Genomic DNA, 20,454 nt, shown 5'->3' with positions numbered 1-20,454 from the left:
CCACATCCGGCTCTAGCCACTGACCCCCACATCCGGTTCTAGCCACTGACCCCCACATCCGGCTCTAGCCACTGACCCCCACATCCGGCTCTAGCCACTGACCCCCCACATCCGGCTCTAGCCACTGACCCCCACATCCGGCTCTAACCACTGACCCCCACATCCGGCTCTAGCCACTGACCCCCACATCCGGCTCTAACCACTGACCCCCACATCCGGCTCTAGCCACTGACCCCCACATCTGGTTCTAGCCACTGACCCCCACATCCGGCTCTAACCACTGACCCCCACATCCGGCTCTAGCCACTGACCCCCACATCTGGTTCTAGCCACTGACCCCCACATCCGGCTCTAACCACTGACCCCCACATCCGGCTCTAACCACTGACCCCCACATCTGGTTCTAGCCACTGACCCCCACATCCGGCTCTAACCACTGACCCCCACATCCGGCTCTAACCACTGACCCCCACATCCGGCTCTAGCCACTGACCCCCACATCTGGCTCTAGCCACTGACCCCCACATCCGGCTCTAACCACTGACCCCCACATCTGGTTCTAGCCACTGACCCCCACATCCAGCTCTAGCCACTGACCCCCACATCCGGCTCTAGCCACTGACCCCCACATCCGGCTCTAGCCACTGACCCCCACATCCGGCTCTAGCCACTGACCCTTACATCCGGCTCTAGCCACTGACCCCCACATCCGGCTCTAGCCACTGACCCCCACATCCGGCTCTAACCACTGACCCCCACATCTGGTTCTAGCCACTGACCCCCACATCCGGCTCTAGCCACTGACCCCCACATCCGGCTCTAGCCACTGACCCCCACATCCGGCTCTAGCCACTGACCCCCACATCCGGCTCTAGCCACTGACCCTTACATCCGGCTCTAGCCACTGACCCCCACATCCGGCTCTAGCCACTGACCCCCACATCCGGCTCTAGCCACTGACCCCCACATCCGGCTCTTGTCACTGACCCCCACATCCGGCTCTAGCCACTGACCCCCACATCCGGCACTAGCCACCCACTGACCCCCACATCCGGCTCTAGCCCCTGACCCCTGTATTCAGTGACTATCCCACCCAACATTCCAGGTACTGACCGTTACACTCGGGGTTTTGCCGGCACTGCTTCATTTCACCGTCCTGACAGGTGCAGATCTGGCAGTTTGCTTTGACCAGCTGCCCTGGCCAGTATGTGACGCCGTCCACCTCACATGGACACTCCGCTGGCCGTACACAGTGATTCATGTCGTCTAGCAAATCCCCGTCCGGACAGCGGCATCCTGACCGGGTACAGGAAGGGTTAAAGAAACACGTATGAGACCTGACATGGTAGATGGCGTGTGCAGGATCCCACTCTTACCAGAGACACATGGCGCGTCATTCGGGCAGACCCTGTTACTGGTCAGGTCAGAGCAGGTCATCGGACATGGGGCGCAGGTTCTGTACTCAAGGTCAGGAGGACAAGATGGAGGCCGGGGGCAGCCGTCCCGGTGACATGTATCTGAAGGGAGACACAACAGGTGCAGAGATAACATCATGGCGCCATCTGCACCCTCACGACATGGCTGTCCTGCTCTCATGTTCCATCACTCCCATCATGGACAGTTCCTCCTCCTTAAGACTTATTATCACTCCCATCATGGTCAGTTCCTCCTCCTTAAGACTTATTATCACTCCCATCATGGACCGTTCCTCCTCCTTAAGACTTATTATCACTCCCATCATGGTCAGTTCCTCCTCCTTAGGACTTATTATCACTCCCATCATGGACCGTTCCTCCTCCTTAGGACTTATTATCACTCCCATCATGGACCGTTCCTCCTCCTTAAGACTTATTATCACTCCCATCATGGACCGTTCCTCCTCCTTAGGACTTATTATCACTCCCATCATGGACAGTTCCTCCTCCTTAAGACTTATTATCACTCCCATCATGGACAGTTCCTCCTCCTTAAGACTTATTATCACTCCCATCATGGACAGTTCCTCCTCCTTAAGACTTATTATCACTCCCATCATGGACAGTTCCTCCTCCTTAAGACTTATTATCACTCCCATCATGGACAGTTCCTCCTCCTTAAGACTTATTATCACTCCCATCATGGACCGTTCCTCCTCCTTAAGACTTATTATCACTCCCATCATGGACAGTTCCTCCTCCTTAAGACTTATTATCACTCCCATCATGGACAGTTCCTCCTCCTTAAGACTTATTATCACTCCCATCATGGACAGTTCCTCCTCCTTAAGACTTATTATCACTCCCATCATGGACCGTTCCTTCCCCTTAGGACTCATTCACACGTTTTCAGAATCTATTAAAGTCTATGGGGCTATTCACATGGTCAGTGAATAGTGGACGTCAAAAAACAAGACATGTCCTATGTTTTCACAGCCGATGGACCCCGCTGAAATCAATGACATGAGTGCACCCATCTAATGGCGAATGGGGAACACATCTATACTGGGGGCACAGTGTGAAGCACACATATACTGGGGGCACAATGGGGAAGACATCTATACTGGGGGCACAGTGTGAAGCACACATATACTGGGGGCACAATGGGGAAGACATCTATACTGGGGGCACAATGGGGAACACATCTATACTGGGGGCACAGTGTGAAGCACACATATACTGGGGGCACAATGGGGAAGACATATATATACTGGGAGCGCAATGGGGAAGACATATATATACTGGGAGCGCAATGGGGAAGACATATATACTGGGGGCACAATGGGGAAGACATATATATACTGGGAGCGCAATGGGGAAGACATATATACTGGGGGCACAATGGGGAAGACATATATATACTGGGAGCGCAATGGGGAAGACATATATACTGGGGGCACAATGGGGAAGACATATATATACTGGGAGCGCAATGGGGAAGACATATATACTGGGGGCACAATGGGAAACACATCTATACTGGGGGCATAATGGGGAACACATCTATACTGGGGGCACAATGGGAAACACATCTATACTGGGGGCATAATGGGGAACACATCTATACTGGGGGCACAATGGGGAACACATCTATACTGGGGGCACAATGGGGAACACATCTATACTGGGGGCACAATGGGGAACACATCTATACTGGGGGCACAATGGGGAACACATCTATACTGGGGGCACAATGGGGAACACATCTATACTGGGGACACAATGGGGAACACATCTATACTGGGGGCACAATGGGGAACACATCTATACTGGGGACACAATGGGGAACACATGTATACTGGGGGCACAATGGGGAACACATCTATAATGGGGGCACAATGGGGAAGATGTAAATATACTAGGGGCACAATGTGGAACACATATACTTGGGGCACAATGGGGAACACATCTATACCGAGGGCACAATGGGGAACACATCTATACTGGGGCACAATGGGGAAGACATCTATACTGGGGGCACAATGGGGAACACATCAATAATGGGGGCACAATGGGGAAGATGTATATATATTAGGGGCACAATCTGGAACACATATATACTTGGGGCACAATGGGGAACACAAATATATACTGGGGGCACATTGGGAAAGACATTTTTACTGGGGACGCAATGGGGAAGACATATATACTGGGGCACAATGGGGAACACATCTATTCTGGGGGCAAAATGTGGAGCACATATATACTGGGGGCACAATGGGGAACATATATATATATATATATATATATACATATATATACAGGGGGCACAATGGAGAACACAAATATATACTGGGGACACAATAGGGAACACATATATACTGGGGGCACAATGTGGAGCACATATATATACTGGGGGCACAATGGGGAACACATATATACTGGGGGCACAATGTGGAACACATATCTACTGGGGGCACAATGGGGAACACAAATATATACTGGGGAACATATAGGGAGCATAATGGGGAATATATATATATATATATATATATATATATACTGGGGGCACAATGTGCAACACATATATACTGGGGCACAATGGGGAGCACATCTATACTGGGGGCACAATGTGGAACACATATATACTGAGGGCACAATGGGGAGCACATCTATCATCTATACTGGGGGCCCAATTTAAAGCACATATATATATTAGGGGCACAATGGGGAATACATATATACTGGGAGCACAATGGGGAGCACATATATATATATAGAGGCCATTTAATGTCCAGTGCCCCTTTGGGGGGTATTACTTATACTGAGGGCACTGCAGGGGTTGGGAAATTCATCTGTTTTCACAGGTCATAAAATGGCTGAACACAGATTGGCCATGAACCCTGGTGGGGGGGGGGGGCATCGCTTTTAACGGCCATTTTGTTTTCGGGTCATGTAAATTCGCCCTTACCAATCTCCAGAGATAATGCTGAGGATTCCGGAAGATCAGAACAATGGCGCCCACGGTTCTGTGGAGGCGTACACTCCCTGCGCCGAATCACCACCCCAGTGCAGTCCTGGGTACAGTTTGACCATGTCGTCCATGGAGTCCAAGAGCCATCAACTGGAAGGACAAGATCAGGTGTCGTGGAAAATGTGAGCGTTACCCCCACTCCCCCCCCCCCCTCATTTTGATTCTGGAATATTCTGTGAGTGCAGAGAGATTCTGGGACATATGACTGGACCAGTACAGCAGAGGACCTCACACATCTCCATCATCTCTGCTCTGCCCATCCATTTCATCAGCTATTAACAGTGATCTAGGAGATATGCATGTCCAGCCTGGACTACTCCCATCATTGTAGATCTAGGAGATGTGAATGTCCAGCCTGGACTACTCCCATTTCTGAGAAACTGGGAGATGAGAATATCCAGCCTGGACTACTCCCATCATGGTGGATCTAGGAGATGTGAATGTCCAGCCTGGACTACTCCCATTTCTGAGGAACTGGGAGACAAGAATGTCCAGCCTGGATGACTCCCATCATTGAAGATCTGCTGGACCTGACTCTCCAGCCAGGACTACTACCATGGTTTTGCGGTCCTCACCTGGGCAGGACACAGAGAAGCACTGCTGCGCCTCGATCTCCTCTCCCCGGCACACTCTCAGGATGTCTCTGGAGGGGTTGGTGCAGATGCGGCGTCGGTGCTGTCTACCGGTCCCGCAAGATTGGCTACAATCGCTCCATGAGCCCCATGGACTCCAGAACCCACATTTCTTCTCATCAGAGGCCACGGAGCCCAGAGATTCATCCTCACAGTCAGGGACCCCATTACAGACCTGGAGACATGGGGCAGAGGACCCCAAAAGTGTGAGGGGGTCACCCAATATATCAGGATACACAGGAGATGTCTTATACCTCATACCTCACACCTCATGTAGTGCCCTGGAGCAGCTTTGACGTTTGGACATTTGTCTATTTCCCCTATGCAAAGTTATAAACTTCTTACTTTATTTCACTTGCAAAGGTTAACTTTAACTGATTATTCCTGTGTTCCTGCATTTTGTAAGTTGTGATATATATCCTGTTCATTTGCACTGTGTTTGCAAGGCTCTGTGGAAAGGGTTAATGAATACTGAGAGACTTTTGGGACTTTGAATGAGAAGCTGGTAATTTTCCACAGACATTGTTACCACTAAAACCAGACAGACTGATCTTGTGACTGTCTGGTTTTAGCTTTGTTGTTATGTCGGGAGACTTGTTTTTGTCTGGAAAACCTGCTTTGTCATTGCCATTGAGGATCATTGAAGCTGTAATGTAAGTCTATGAGAGACGGAAAGTGTAACATTGTATCTGTTTGTGCTGAGTTTCTCCACTCCACCCCTCCCACTAGAAGGTTCTAGTTCAGCCAGAAACTGTATATAAGGAGAGCAGTCAGAGCCCCTCGTGTTCTGCAGTTAGGGATCAGTGCTTGGAGGGGAGACTCTGCCAGTCTACTGAGTGACCAGAAGAAGATGCTGAGATGGGGATACGCTGCCACAGACCCTGCATCACCAGTCTTGGACCAGGGTACTAGCCTTCTGAAGAGAGAGAGAGAGAGAGGGACAGCTAGCTCAGGCCTTTCCTCAGCATTAAACCGTTCTTCTGACAGGGAGGAAACTGGAGAAGCCAGCCCTATGCCTCGTCTCAGAGAGGAGACTGGAAAAGCCATCCCTATGCCTAGTATCAGGGAGGAGACTGAAGAAGCCGGCCCTATGCCTCGTCCTAGGGAGGAGACTGGAGAAGCCAGCCCTATGCCTCATCCTAGGGAGGAGACTGGAAAAGCCGGCCCTATGCCTCATCTCAGGGAGGAGACTGGAGAAGCCGGCCCTATGCCTCGTCTCAGGGAGGAGACTGGAGAAGCCGGCCCTATGCCTCGTCCTAGGGAGGAGACTGGAGAAGCCGACCCTATGCCTCGTCCTAGGGAGGAGACTGGAGAAGCCAGCCCTATGCCTCGTCCTAGGGAGGAGACTGGAGAAGCCAGCCCTATGCCTCATCCTAGGGAGGAGACTGGAGAAGCCAGCCCTATGCCTCGTCCTAGGGAGGAGACTGGAGAAGCCAGCCCTATGCCTCGTCCTAGGGAGGAGACTGGAGAAGCCAGCCCTATGCCTCGTCCTAGGGAGGAGACTGGAGAAGCCAGCCCTATGCCTCGCCTGTATTGTTTTGCACCTGAATCCCTCCAGTAAAGAACCACACTGGTTACTGCAGACCCTGACTCTCTGGACTTATCTCCCATTGTCTCCTTATCCAGGGGACCCAGCGTAGCGTTGGGGCCACCCCAAACACGGCCACTGCACTCACACCTTATACCTCACACCTCATTCCTCATGTCTCACACCTTATACCTCACATCTTATACCTCATGCCTCATACCTTATACCTCACACTTCATGTCACACCTTATTCCTTATACCTCACGCCTCATGTACCTGTGTAAACATCAGACAGCGGCCGTCCGGGCACATGTATTCTGGGCAGCTGGCTGGAGACGTTTGGTTGGTGGAAGCCGTGGTCAACAGACTCTTCTCTACAAAGGAAGGAAATGTATATCAGGATGTAAAGCTGCCCCCAGAAACAGATCGATGGGGCAATTAGGGTGTAACTGGGGCATTTATTAGACTGCGGATCGGGCAGCAAACACTACATCACCCCACTGATACGTGACCTTAGGACCCCGTGTACTTTTGGTCACAGGTCAGACTCTGTGCTCATATTCCTGGGACTGCAGGGACTGTGAGATCCTGGATCAGACGGCCACAGATCCTGGGGTGAAGCTGACCAAGAAGGAACCACAGTAATGGACCACATAGTGAACTGGGATCTGCTTCAGTCAGGAGGCCGGTAACTATACTGGTGCCTCCATACTGACAGTCTCCTCTCAGTAAGAAAGTGCAGATTAATCGCTGGCGGGACAGATGGAGAGTGTGTGCACAAGATGGCCAACTGTCCTATAACATCATCTTCTCTCTACACTTTATGCTTATAAATCCCATATTGCCCATCTGCTGCTAGAATGATCCTCTCCCATGGGCACCCTCGACTGTAAGGGCCCCCAAAACCACCCATATCAGACTCCATGAACCTAACACCCCCCCCTTCTTTTGGGTTGGGGTCTCACCACATGTCCTCTCGTCTTCCCCCTGAGGACAGTCCGGAGAGCCGTCACAGACCCGAGAGATGTTCACACACATCCGGTTGGTGCAGATAAAGTGCCCTGGACAGGGTGGGATCTGAGCAGAACCTGAGAACATAAAATATCCAAAGTTATTGTGACGTAAGAGGAGGGAGAAGAGAGAAGGAAATAATTGATAATTACTGTATTACTGTAGAAAAACTCCAGTTATCCTTGATTCCTCCCCTGCAGGGTTATGAGCTCCACCCCTGCAGAGTTATTAGTTGACTCCCCACAGAGTTATGAGCTCCACCCCTGCAGAGTTATTAGTTGACTCCCCACAGAGTTATGAGCTCCACCCCTGCAGAGTTATTAGTTGACTCCCCACAGAGTTATGAGCTCCACCCCTGCAGAGTTATTAGTTGACTCCCCACAGAGTTATGAGCTCCACCCCTGCAGAGAAATTAGTTGACTCCCCACAGAGTTATGAGCTCAACCCCTGCAGAGTTATTAGTTGACTCCCTACAGAGTTATGAGCTCAACCCCTGCAGAGTTATTAGTTGACTCCCCACAGAGTTATGAGCTCCACCCCTGCAGAGTTATTAGTTGACTCCCCACAGAGTTATGAGCTCCACCCCTGCAGAGAAATTAGTTGACTCCCCACAGAGTTATGAGCTCCACCCCTGCAGAGTTATTAGTTGACTCCCCAAAGAGTTATGAGCTCCACCCCTGCAGAGTTATTAGTTGACTCCCCACAGAGTTATGAGCTCCACCCCTGCAGAGTTATTAGTTGACTCCCCACAGAGTTATGAGCTCCACCCCTGCAGAGTTATGCGTTCCTCCCCTGCAGTTATGAGTTCCTCCCCTGCAGAGCTATGAGTGCCTCCCCTGCACAGTTATGAATTCCTCTCCTTCAGAGTTTTTAGTTCCTCCCCTGCAGAGGTATCAGGTCCTCCCCTGCAGAGTTATGATCTCCACCCCCACAGAGTTATGAGCTCTGCAGTGTCACACACACAGAGAGAAGCTGCATCCTCCTCCTCTTCCTCCCCTCTCACAGCATGCAGTGTCACATACACAGAGAAGCTGCATCCTCCTCCTCTTCCTCCCCTCTCACAGCATGCAGTGTCACACACACAGAGAAGCTGCATCCTCCTCCTCCTCTTCCTCCCCTCTCACAGCATGCAGTGTCACATACACACACACACACACACACACAGAGAAGCTGCATCCTCCTCCTCTTCCTCCCCTCTCACAGCATGCAGTGTCACATACACAGAGAAGCTGCATCCTCCTCCTCTTCCTCCCCTCTCACAGCATGCAGTGTCACACACACAGAGAAGCTGCATCCTCCTCCTCCTCTTCCTCCCCTCTCACAGCATGCAGTGTCACATACACACACACACACACACACACACACACACACAGAGAAGCTGCATCCTCCTCCTCTTCCTCCCCTCTCACAGCATGCAGTGTCACACACACACACACACAGAGAAGCTGCATCCTCCTCCTCTTCCTCCCCTCTCACAGCATGCAGTGTCACACACACACAGAGAAGCTGCATCCTCCTCCTCCTCCTCTTCCTCCACTCTCACAGCATTCAGTGTCACACACACACAGAGAAGCTGCATCCTCCTCCTCCTCTTCCTCCCCTCTCACAGCATGCAGTGTCACACACACAGAGAAGCTGCATCCCCCTCCTCTTCCTCCCCTCTCACAGCATGCAGTGTCACACACACACAGAGAAGCTGCATCCTCCTCCTCTTCCTCCCCTCTCACAGCATGCAGTGTCACACACAGAGAAGCTGCATCCTCCTCCTCTTCCTCCCCTCTCACAGCATGCAGTGTCACACACACACAGAGAAGCTGCATCCTCCTCCTCTTCCTCCCCTCTCACAGCATGCAGTGTCACACACACACAGAGAAGCTGCATCCCCCTCCTCTTCCTCCCCTCTCACAGCATGCAGTGTCACACACAGAGAAGCTGCATCCTCCTCCTCTTCCTCCCCTCTCACAGCATGCAGTGTCACACACACACAGAGAAGCTGCATCCTCCTCCTCTTCCTCCCCTCTCACAGCATGCAGTGTCACACACACACAGAGAAGCTGCATCCCCCTCCTCTTCCTCCCCTCTCACAGCATGCAGTGTCACACACACAGAGAAGCTGCATCATCCCCCTCCTCTTCCTCCCCTCTCACAGCATGCAGTGTCACACACACAGAGAAGCTGCATCATCCTCCTCCTCTTCCTCCCCTCTCACAGCATGCAGTGTCACACACACAGAGAAGCTGCATCCTCCTCCTCTTCCTCCCCTCTCACAGCATGCAGTGTCACACACACACATACACAGAGAAGCTGCATCCTCCTCCTCTTCCTCCCCTCTCACAGCATGCAGTGTCACACACACAGAGAAGCTGCATCCTCCTCCTCTTCCTCCCCTCTCACAGCATGCAGTGTCACACACACACATACACAGAGAAGCTGCATCCTCCTCCTCTTCCTCCCCTCTCACAGCATGCAGTGTCACACACACACACACAGAGAAGCTGCATCCTCCTCCTCTTCCTCCCCTCTCACAGCATGCAGTGTCACATACACAGAGAAGCTGCATCCTCCTCCTCTTCCTCCCCTCTCACAGCATGCAGTGTCACACACACAGAGAAGCTGCATCCTCCTCCTCCTCTTCCTCCCCTCTCACAGCATGCAGTGTCACATACACACACACACACACACACACACACACAGAGAAGCTGCATCCTCCTCCTCTTCCTCCCCTCTCACAGCATGCAGTGTCACACACACACACACACAGAGAAGCTGCATCCTCCTCCTCTTCCTCCCCTCTCACAGCATGCAGTGTCACACACACACAGAGAAGCTGCATCCTCCTCCTCCTCCTCTTCCTCCACTCTCACAGCATTCAGTGTCACACACACACAGAGAAGCTGCATCCTCCTCCTCCTCTTCCTCCCCTCTCACAGCATGCAGTGTCACACACACAGAGAAGCTGCATCCCCCTCCTCTTCCTCCCCTCTCACAGCATGCAGTGTCACACACACACAGAGAAGCTGCATCCTCCTCCTCTTCCTCCCCTCTCACAGCATGCAGTGTCACACACACACAGAGAAGCTGCATCCTCCTCCTCTTCCTCCCCTCTCACAGCATGCAGTGTCACACACACACAGAGAAGCTGCATCCCCCTCCTCTTCCTCCCCTCTCACAGCATGCAGTGTCACACACAGAGAAGCTGCATCCTCCTCCTCTTCCTCCCCTCTCACAGCATGCAGTGTCACACACACACAGAGAAGCTGCATCCTCCTCCTCTTCCTCCCCTCTCACAGCATGCAGTGTCACACACACACAGAGAAGCTGCATCCCCCTCCTCTTCCTCCCCTCTCACAGCATGCAGTGTCACACACACAGAGAAGCTGCATCATCCCCCTCCTCTTCCTCCCCTCTCACAGCATGCAGTGTCACACACACAGAGAAGCTGCATCATCCTCCTCCTCTTCCTCCCCTCTCACAGCATGCAGTGTCACACACACAGAGAAGCTGCATCCTCCTCCTCTTCCTCCCCTCTCACAGCATGCAGTGTCACACACACACATACACAGAGAAGCTGCATCCTCCTCCTCTTCCTCCCCTCTCACAGCATGCAGTGTCACACACACAGAGAAGCTGCATCCTCCTCCTCTTCCTCCCCTCTCACAGCATGCAGTGTCACACACACACATACACAGAGAAGCTGCATCCTCCTCCTCTTCCTCCCCTCTCACAGCATGCAGTGTCACACACACACACACACAGAGAAGCTGCATCCTCCTCCTCTTCCTCCCCTCTCACAGCATGCAGTGTCACATACACAGAGAAGTTGCATCCTCCTCCTCTTCCTCCCCTCTCACAGCATGCAGTGTCACACACACACAGAGAAGCTGCATCCCCCTCCTCTTCCTCCCCTCTCACAGCATGCAGTGTCACACACACAGAGAAGCTGCATCATCCTCCTCCTCTTCCTCCCCTCTCACAGCATGCAGTGTCACACACACACAGAGAAGCTGCATCCTTCTGCTCCCTGTCTGCTGTGTAGTCTGGATTTTGGTGACCCTTTGGCTATTCGGTCTGTATACTCTTCTACAGTATATAACAGTATATTATACCTGCAGTATATAACAGTGAAGTGTAGCATCTCTTACCGCAGTTGTCCATGCTTTCATCTGATTGGTCATGGCAGTGGGGAACGCCATCACACAGCTGGCCGTAGCTGACGCACTCCCCGCTCAGCGTGCATTTGAAGTGGTCCAGGTCACAGGTTCTGTTGCAGTCATGCTCATCGCTGGCGTCCATGCAGTCCACCTCGCTGTCACACCGCCAGCCCCGGGGTCTGCACTCACCGCTGCCACACTGGAACTCGTATGGGCTGCAGCGACTGCCTGGTCCCCTGACTGTTATGGAGAACACAACCAGGGAGATTTATCAGGGGGGTCGTCTAACGCAGTGCAAAAGATCTGTAGGCCGATAATTCACACTGCGCTTCTGTCCCCAACATCACGGCTGCAGCGCATGCAAAGCAAATTATAGCAGGAGAAAGATGAATGACAGCGAACAAGTGTCAGGAGTGACAGCAGACAGAGATCTGGAGTGACAGAAGGCAGGGATCTAGAGTGACAGAAGGCAGGGATCTAGAGTGACAGAAGGCAGGGATCTAGAGTGACAGAAGGCAGGGATCTAGAGTGACAGAAGGCAGGGATCTAGAGTGACAGAAGGCAGGGATCTAGAGTGACAGAAGGCAGGGATCTAGAGTGACAGAAGGCAGGGATCTAGAGTGACAGAAGGCAGGGATCTAGAGTGACAGAAGGCAGGGATCTAGAGTGACCGAAGGCAGGGATCTGGAGTGACAGAAGACAGGGATCTAGAGTGACAGCAGACAGAGATCTGGAGTGACAGAAGGCAGGGATCTGGAGTGACAGCAGGCAGGGATCTAGAGTGACCGAAGGCAGGGATCTAGAGTGACAGAAGGCAGGGATCTAAAGTGACAGAAGGCAGGGATCTAGAGTGACCGAAGGCAGGGATCTAGAGTGACAGAAGGCAGGGATCTAGAGTGACAGAAGGCAGGGATCTAGAGTGACCGAAGGCAGGGATCTAGAGTGACAGAAGGCAGGGATCTAGAGTGACAGAAGGCAGGGATCTAGAGTGACTGAAGGCAGGGATCTAGAGTGACAGAAGGCAGGGATCTAGAGTGACAGAAGGCAGGGATCTAGAGTGACAGAAGGCAGGGATCTAGAGTGACAGAAGGCAGGGATCTAGAGTGACAGAAGGCAGGGATCTAGAGTGACAGCAGACAGAGATCTAGAGTGACCGAAGGCAGGTATCTAGAGTGACAGAAGGCAGGGATCTAAAGTGACAGAAGGCAGGGATCTAGAGTGACCGAAGGCAGGGATCTAGAGTGACCGAAGGCAGGGATCTAGAGTGACAGAAGGCAGGGATCTAGAGTGACCGAAGGGAGGGATCTAGAGTGACCGAAGGCAGGGATCTAGAGTGACAGAAGGCAGGGATCTAGAGTGACAGAAGGCAGGGATCTAGAGTGACCGAAGGCAGGGATCTAGAGTGACAGAAGGCAGGGATCTAGAGTGACAGAAGGCAGGGATCTAGAGTGACAGAAGGCAGGGATCTAGAGTGACAGAAGGCAGGGATCTAGAGTGACAGAAGGCAGGGATCTAGAGTGACAGAAGGCAGGGATCTAGAATGACAGAAGGCAGGGATCTGGAGTGACAGAAGGCAGGGATCTGGAGTGACAGAAGGCAGGGATCTAGAGTGACAGAAGGAAGGAATCTGGAGTGACAGAAAGCAGGGATCTAGAGTGACAGAAGGCAGGGATCTAGTGTGACAGAAGGCAGGGATCTAGAATGACATAAGGCAGGGATCTGGAGTGACAGAAGGCAGGGATCTAGAGTGACAGAAGGCAGGGATCTAGAGTGACAGAAGGCAGGGATCTAGAGTGACAGAAGGCAGGGATGTAGAGTGACAGAAGGCAGGGATCTAGAGTGACAGAAGGCAGGGATCTAGAGTGACAGAAGGCAGGGATCTGGAGTGACAGAAGGCAGGGATCTAGAGTGACTGAAGGCAGGGATCTAGAGTGACTAGAAAGCAGGCAGGGATCTAGAGTGACAGAAGGCAGGGATCTAGAGTGACCGAAGGCAGGGATCTAGAGTGATTAGAAAGCAGGCAGGGATCTAGAGTGACAGAAGGCAGGGATCTAGAGTGACAGAAGGCAGGGATCTAGAGTGACAGAAGGCAGGGATCTAGAATGACAGAAGGCAGGGATCTGGAGTGACAGAAGGCAGGGATCTAGAGTGACAGAAGGCAGGGATCTGGAGTGACAGAAGGCAGGGATCTGGAGTGACAGAAGGCAGGGATCTGGAGTGACAGAAGGCAGGGATCTAGAGTGACAGAAGGCAGGGATCTAGAGTGACAGAAGGCAGGGATCTAGAGTGACAGAAGGCAGGGATCTAGAGTGACAGAAGGCAGGGATCTGGAGTGACAGAAGGCAGGGATCTAGAGTGACTGAAGGCAGGGATCTAGAGTGACTAGAAAGCAGGCAGGGATCTAGAGTGACAGAAGGCAGGGATCTAGAGTGACCGAAGGCAGGGATCTAGAGTGATTAGAAAGCAGGCAGGGATCTAGAGTGACAGAAGGCAGGGATCTAGAGTGACCGAAGGCAGGGATCTAGAGTGACTAGAAAGCAGGCAGGGATCTAGAGTGACTGAAGGCAGGGATCTAGAGTGACTAGAAAGCAGGCAGGGATCTAGAGTGACAACAGGTATGGATCTAGAATGATTCCAGGCAGGGATCAATAGTGACAAGAGATAGAATTCTGGGGAGAAGGCAAGCAGGGATCTAGAGTGACTGAGGGCAGAGATCTAGAGTGACAACGGGTAGCGATATAGAATGATACCAATCAAAGATCTAGAGTGACAGGAGATAGAATTCTGGATGGAAAGTAGGCAGGGCTCTAGAGTGACAGAGATCCAGAGTGACAACAGGTATGGATCTAGAATGATTCCAGGCAGAATCTATATTGACAAGAGATAGAATTCTTCGGAGAAGGCAGGAAGGGATCTAGAGTGATCGAAGGCAGAGATCTAGGTAGGGATCTAGAATGACAAGAGGTAGAGATGTAGGGTGATAATAGACAGAGATCTAGAGAGACAGGATAGAGATTTGTAGGAAGAGAAGGCAGGGATCTAGATTGACAACAGGGGGGATCTAAAGTGACAACAAGTAGAGATCTAGGACGATACCAGACAGGGATCTAGAGTGGCAGGAGATAGAAACCTTGAGGAAAAGTGGGCAGGGATGTAGAGGGACAGCAAAGGATAGCAGAGGGACATAAAAAATGGCTCCAGTGATGGTATAGTGATCACGAGTGATGAGAAGACAAAGATCAACCATCCAGACAAAAAGAGCCCAGAGACAGCATCCCGTGATTAGGATCCATTGGAGGTAATGATTAGTGATGAGCGGGAGGTGCTATATTCGATTTCGCGATATTTCACAAATATTCGATTGAATATTCGTCTTATATTCGTCAAAATCGAATATTCGTCATTATTCTATTTATAGCGAATAATATGCGGTTGAATTATTCGCGTATTGCGATTTTCTTTTAACTGTATAAGGTAACTTTCCTATTGGTTGGTTTTTTACAAATATTCACTATATTGCTATATATTCTTGTTTTAGAATATGACGAATATTCAAAAAAACTAAGTTATAGCAATATTTCAAATATTTGTAAAATACACATATAGACTGTAATTTAGCAAGTATAGGTGCTCATGCCGCTCTACAGAGCACTAGTGAGACCTCATCTGGAGTATTGTGCGCAGTACTGGAGGCCATATCTCCAGAAGGATATAGATACTCTAGAGAGAGTTCAGAGAAGAGCTACTAAACTGGTCCATGGATTGCAGGATAAAACTTACCAGGAAAGATTAAAGGACCTTAACATGTATAGCTTGGAAGAAAGAAGAGACAGAGGGGAGATGAGAGAAACTGCTAAATACATAAAGGGAATCAACAAGGTAAAAGAGGAGAGAAGATTTACAAGAAGAAAAACTACCACAAGAGGACACAGTTTTATATTAGAGGGGCAAAGGGTTAACAGTAATATCAGGAAGTATTACTTTACTGAGAGAGTAGTGGATGCATGGAATAGCCTTCCTGCAGAAGTGGCAGCTGCAAATACAGTGGAGGAGTTTAAGCATGCATGGGATAGGCACAAGGCTATCCTTCATATAAGATAGGGCCGGGGGCTATCCATAGTATTCAGTATATTGGGCAGACTAGATGGGCCACACGGTTCTTATCTGCCGACACATTCTAGGTTTCTATAGCGCTATAATCTTTTTTTTATAGTCAAATTTTTTTGGTCTCTTCTGAACTTCAGATTTGGAAAAAATTTCCGCTATAAAAAAAAAATACTATAGCACTATATTAGCTAAATTGCAGTCTATATGTGTATTTTTCGAATATTTGCTATATTGCTATATATTCTTGTTTTAGAATATGACGACTATTCTAAAAAACGAAGTTATAGCAATATAGCGAATATATTCGTTATTTAGAATATTCGTCTTTTTTTTTTCAATCTGTACTGTTATTCCACTTTGGCATACTCCTCCCCGACAAGCGTCCCCGTCACCATGGGAACGCCTGTGGTTTAGAATATACCATCGGATCTGAGTTTTCACGATCTCATGGAAAACTCAGATCCGATGGTATTTTCTAACCCACAGGCGTTCCCATGGTGACTGAGATGCTTTTCGGGGAGGAGTATGCGAACAACTGTACAGATTGGAAAAAAAAGGCAAATATTCTAAATAACGAATATATTCCCTATATTGCTATATATTAGTTTTTTACAATATTCGGCATTTTTTTTCCATATGAAAACATGATTCCTTCCTGCTTAAGTTGCTTGTGGGCCAATGACTAATTGACCCACAAGAAAGAAGCAGGGAGGAATCATGTTTTCAGATGGAAAAAAAATGACGAATATTCGATATAGCAAATATATAGCACTACATTCGAAATATTCGCGAATTAGCGAAGTTGCGATATTCGCGATTAATATTCGCTATTCGAATATTCGCGCTCAACACTAGTAATGATGAGTAACACTAGACAGAGATGACAGGGTTGAAGATCACTACATGTCATTCTTCACCTGACGTGTGATCTGTGGGTCCTGGTGGAGTTATCCGTGTATTCTCTGGTGGCAGAGAGCTACACTGGGCTGGATCCTCATCGGATGCATCACTGCAGTCATATTTTCCATCACACAACTTGTCTCGTCTGATGCAGGATCCATCTCCACAAACCCAGAACCCTGGAGAACACGTCCCGAGCCCTGAGACAACAGAGACACTATACATTCTTTAACCTATCACCAGCAACATGAAGACACCAAGATGAGGAGATGGTGGGAAAGATTAGGTTCTCCTGACCCAAATGTCATGTCTAGAAACACAAACTGGGTCTGAGGGTAACCTGATGGGTAGAAAGGTAGACTGGGGTGATGGTCTATAGTAAGATCCTGAGATGTTACCTTCGCATACAGCCTCATCTGCTCCATTGCTGCAGTCTCGGAGACCATCACACACCTTCTCCTTGGACAGACACATCCCCTCTGGACACTGAAACTCACTGGATGGACAGAAGCAGCCCCTCTCATCGCTGAAGTCCCCGCAGTCGTCGTGCCCATCACAGCGGTGAATGTAGGGAATGCACTTACCCAAAGGGCAAAGAAAATGAGCAGAGCTGCAGCCAGAGGAGCAACCTGGAGAACAGGAAGATGGAGAGGTCAGGCTCCGAGGGAGTCTCTTCTAGTGGACTGGCTGGTTTGGATTGATCTTAACTGGTTGAATGTGGCTGATAGGGTGGAGGAATTTGCGTACATGCAGACCACAGTTAAAATGTAATTCAGATGCTAATTGTTGCTAGAATTAATGCTGGGACTTCCTGCTGAGAGAGAAGAGACAGCCGTGGACTATGTACATGTCATTGTATTTTTGTGTGTAATTACAATATATGTAGACTGCTGTGAGGTCATCCTAATGTACAGTGGCATGAAAAGGTTTGGGTCCCCGTGGTCAAAATTCCTGTTACTCTGAACGGTTGAGCAAGTTGAAGATGAAATAATCTCAAGAAGGCATAAAGTCACAGATGAAACGCACTTATCAGCATTTTAAGCACTATAGCAGTGGACCATTGTGGTTTTGCATAATTTTACAGTGAAAAAAAGTAAAGAGCAGATTGTAAAAGTCTGGGAACCCAAGGAGATGTGAGCGCTTGGATAACTTGGACTGAGGTCTCAGATTTTAAATTTCCTGTTAGGGTTAGGGCTTGTTGACACTCATCATTAGGAAAGGCCCGGTGATCTCACACCCCGACTCCTTTAACCTTGTCCCAAAAAACAGCAATCATGATTTCTTATAAACAGCTGCCAAACACTCTGAAAATGAAAATGGTTGAGGTCCACAAAGCAGGAGAAGGCTATAAGAAGAGGGAGAAGAGTTTTCAGGGTCAGTTCAAAATGTAATTAAGAAATTGCATTAAACAGGAACAGTGGAGGTGAAGAGAAGGTCGGGAAGACCAAGAAAAATGTCAGAGAGCCAAATAAGAAACCTGCTTGACTGCAAAAGACCTTCAGGAAGAATTAGCAGATGCTGGAGTTGTGGGAAATTGTCCTACTGTTCAGTGACACCTGCACAAATACGGCCTTCATGTAAGAGTCATCAGAAGAAAGGCTCCCCTGTTTCTTCACCATAAAATTCAGCAAAAGAACCTGATGTGTTCTGGAAACAAGTCCTGGGGATGGATAAGGGTAAAATAGAGCTCTGTTGCCACAATGAGCAAAGGTATGTTTGGAGAAAAAGGGCCCAGAATTTCATGAGAAGAACACCCCTCCAAACATCAAGCATGAGTGTGGGGGGAGGGGGGGGATCAATCATGTTTAGGGTTGTGTTGCAGCCAATGGTGTGGGGAACATTTCATTGGTAGAGGGAAGAATAGATTCAATGAAATTCCAGCAAATTCTGGAAGCAAACTATCATCATTCCTATTCATCATTTGTCTTCACAACACGAACATAACACCAACTGTAAAAAATCTTCAACTTGATTAATTGTAACAGGAATTTTGACCAAGTGCCCAAACTTTTGAATGCCACTGTAAACGTGACTAGAGCCTGTGCATGGTGTGGACCCCTCCATAAGATGTTAGGACACTATTCTGCAGCCGACCATTGATGAATGCGAGATCTTATACTTGTATTGTAGGGACTTACCCAATTCATCAGAGTCATCAGCAAACCCACAGTCCAGGTCCCCATCGCAGACATGCGTGAGGGGAATACAGCGTCCATTGGAGCAACGGAACTCATTGTCACTACAGGAGGGAGCGGGACAGCCCCATTCATCGGAGTGATCCACACAGTCAGCTCTGCCATCACAGCGGTGTACCAGGAGGATGCACTGCCCATTGGCACAGCGGTGCTCTTGTGGGGCACAAGTCAATGAGCAGATCTCATCGGATCCATCTCCACAATCATCCTCATTATCACAGACCCAGGCGGTGGGGATGCAGCGGTCACTGAATCGGCAGGAAAATTCATCAGTTCCACATCGGGAAGGAGCAGAACATGGCTCATCAGGACAATGCCACCGACCAGACTCACAGGTGCTGCAAGAAGAAGGGTCATCAGCCAGAGGACCAGGGATGTAGAACCTCATAGGCTGTGTGTAACATGACACCTACCAGTTGTGGCAGCCTTGATTCACAGCGGCACCAGATGGAAATGGTAAGCCTTCCCAGTAACATGGGCATTCTGAGGGGTCAATGCAGCCGCCGTCTACAAGATGGAAAGAAATGTCCGTTAAACGGCCATTCCCGTGGAAGCACAGAAGATATGATACAACTGGTCAGGGTAATATCAGTGCCACCCATAACCCTCCCTCCAGCACCAAAGAGCCCCTGCTGGTTCAGTCCTGGGTGTGAACACAGATCCTCTACAAGGGTTAACCCTTTACAGGATGGATTAGGTCATTCTCGGGAAGTTGTTAATAAAGGGCGATCTGTGCCATGACCTCTCCCCAGCAGATTATTAGTGTCACATGTAGTAGGGATGAGTTTGTTAACTGACATACGGTATTCACAACATCACAATGTTTTCTCTGTGGCTCTGCTACATACAGTATGTATGATGCTTGATGTGTACTCACCATGCAGAACTTTTCCTGGAGGACAGAAGCATCCTTCCACACAGGACAGATGAGTACAATGACGCTCAAGATCTAGACCTAGGTTCCTGCAGGTTCGAGGGCAAGCTGGACCACATGCCTCATATACCAGGCCGTTGTCACATTGCATGGCTGCAGGGGAGAAGATGTTGCAGGGTCACTAGATGGATTTCAATTACCTTGGATATGTCAAGGACAGTTCAATCCTGATGTTCCACACATCTACACTATGCTGCATTTAGGTGAATTAGAGTCTTCAGTCCCACTCTCGCAGCAGGAAGTCCCAGCAGGAGCTCAAGCACCAGCCAATCAGCTGCATGTAACCAAACTCCACCAGCCAATTAAATTCTCTCCATGTAAGACTTGTGTCTGGGGTCTGATGGAGGACACTCCCTACATTTCCTTTCCAGGCATTGATCACCCAGAAGAAGACTTCTCCTGGAATCTATTGGAGAAGGGTCCAGATCCATGATCAAGGATGGATCCTGTGGAGAGGCTTGGGTTGGATCCTCCATAGACTCTACTTTTCTCTCCCCATTGATTGGAGATTTAATGGTTTCTGGAGTTTTATGAAAACATAATGAAG

At 49.7% G+C, this 20,454-nt stretch overlaps 1 protein-coding gene across 1 annotated transcript in view; it reads right to left on the bottom strand.

Moving 5' to 3' along the window:
- Nucleotides 1-20,454, bottom strand: part of LOC121002663 (SCO-spondin-like) — a 190,236-nt gene that overhangs the window by 126,241 nt on the left and 43,541 nt on the right. Inside the window, 12 exon segments of the mRNA XM_040434096.1 lie at nucleotides 1,114-1,296; nucleotides 1,377-1,517; nucleotides 4,387-4,539; nucleotides 5,025-5,256; nucleotides 6,886-6,983; nucleotides 7,575-7,697; nucleotides 11,763-12,007; nucleotides 16,801-16,978; nucleotides 17,177-17,407; nucleotides 18,917-19,311; nucleotides 19,387-19,480; nucleotides 19,851-20,000. Of these exon segments, the coding sequence (XP_040290030.1) occupies nucleotides 1,114-1,296; nucleotides 1,377-1,517; nucleotides 4,387-4,539; nucleotides 5,025-5,256; nucleotides 6,886-6,983; nucleotides 7,575-7,697; nucleotides 11,763-12,007; nucleotides 16,801-16,978; nucleotides 17,177-17,407; nucleotides 18,917-19,311; nucleotides 19,387-19,480; nucleotides 19,851-20,000 (2,223 nt within the window).

The sequence above is a fragment of the Bufo bufo genome, chromosome 5 (genome assembly GCF_905171765.1).
Source record: "Bufo bufo chromosome 5, aBufBuf1.1, whole genome shotgun sequence".
Taxonomy (NCBI): Eukaryota; Metazoa; Chordata; class Amphibia; order Anura; family Bufonidae; genus Bufo; species Bufo bufo.
The sequence above is the reverse complement of the archived record's forward strand: the minus strand, read 5'-3'. Positions and strand labels throughout refer to the sequence as shown.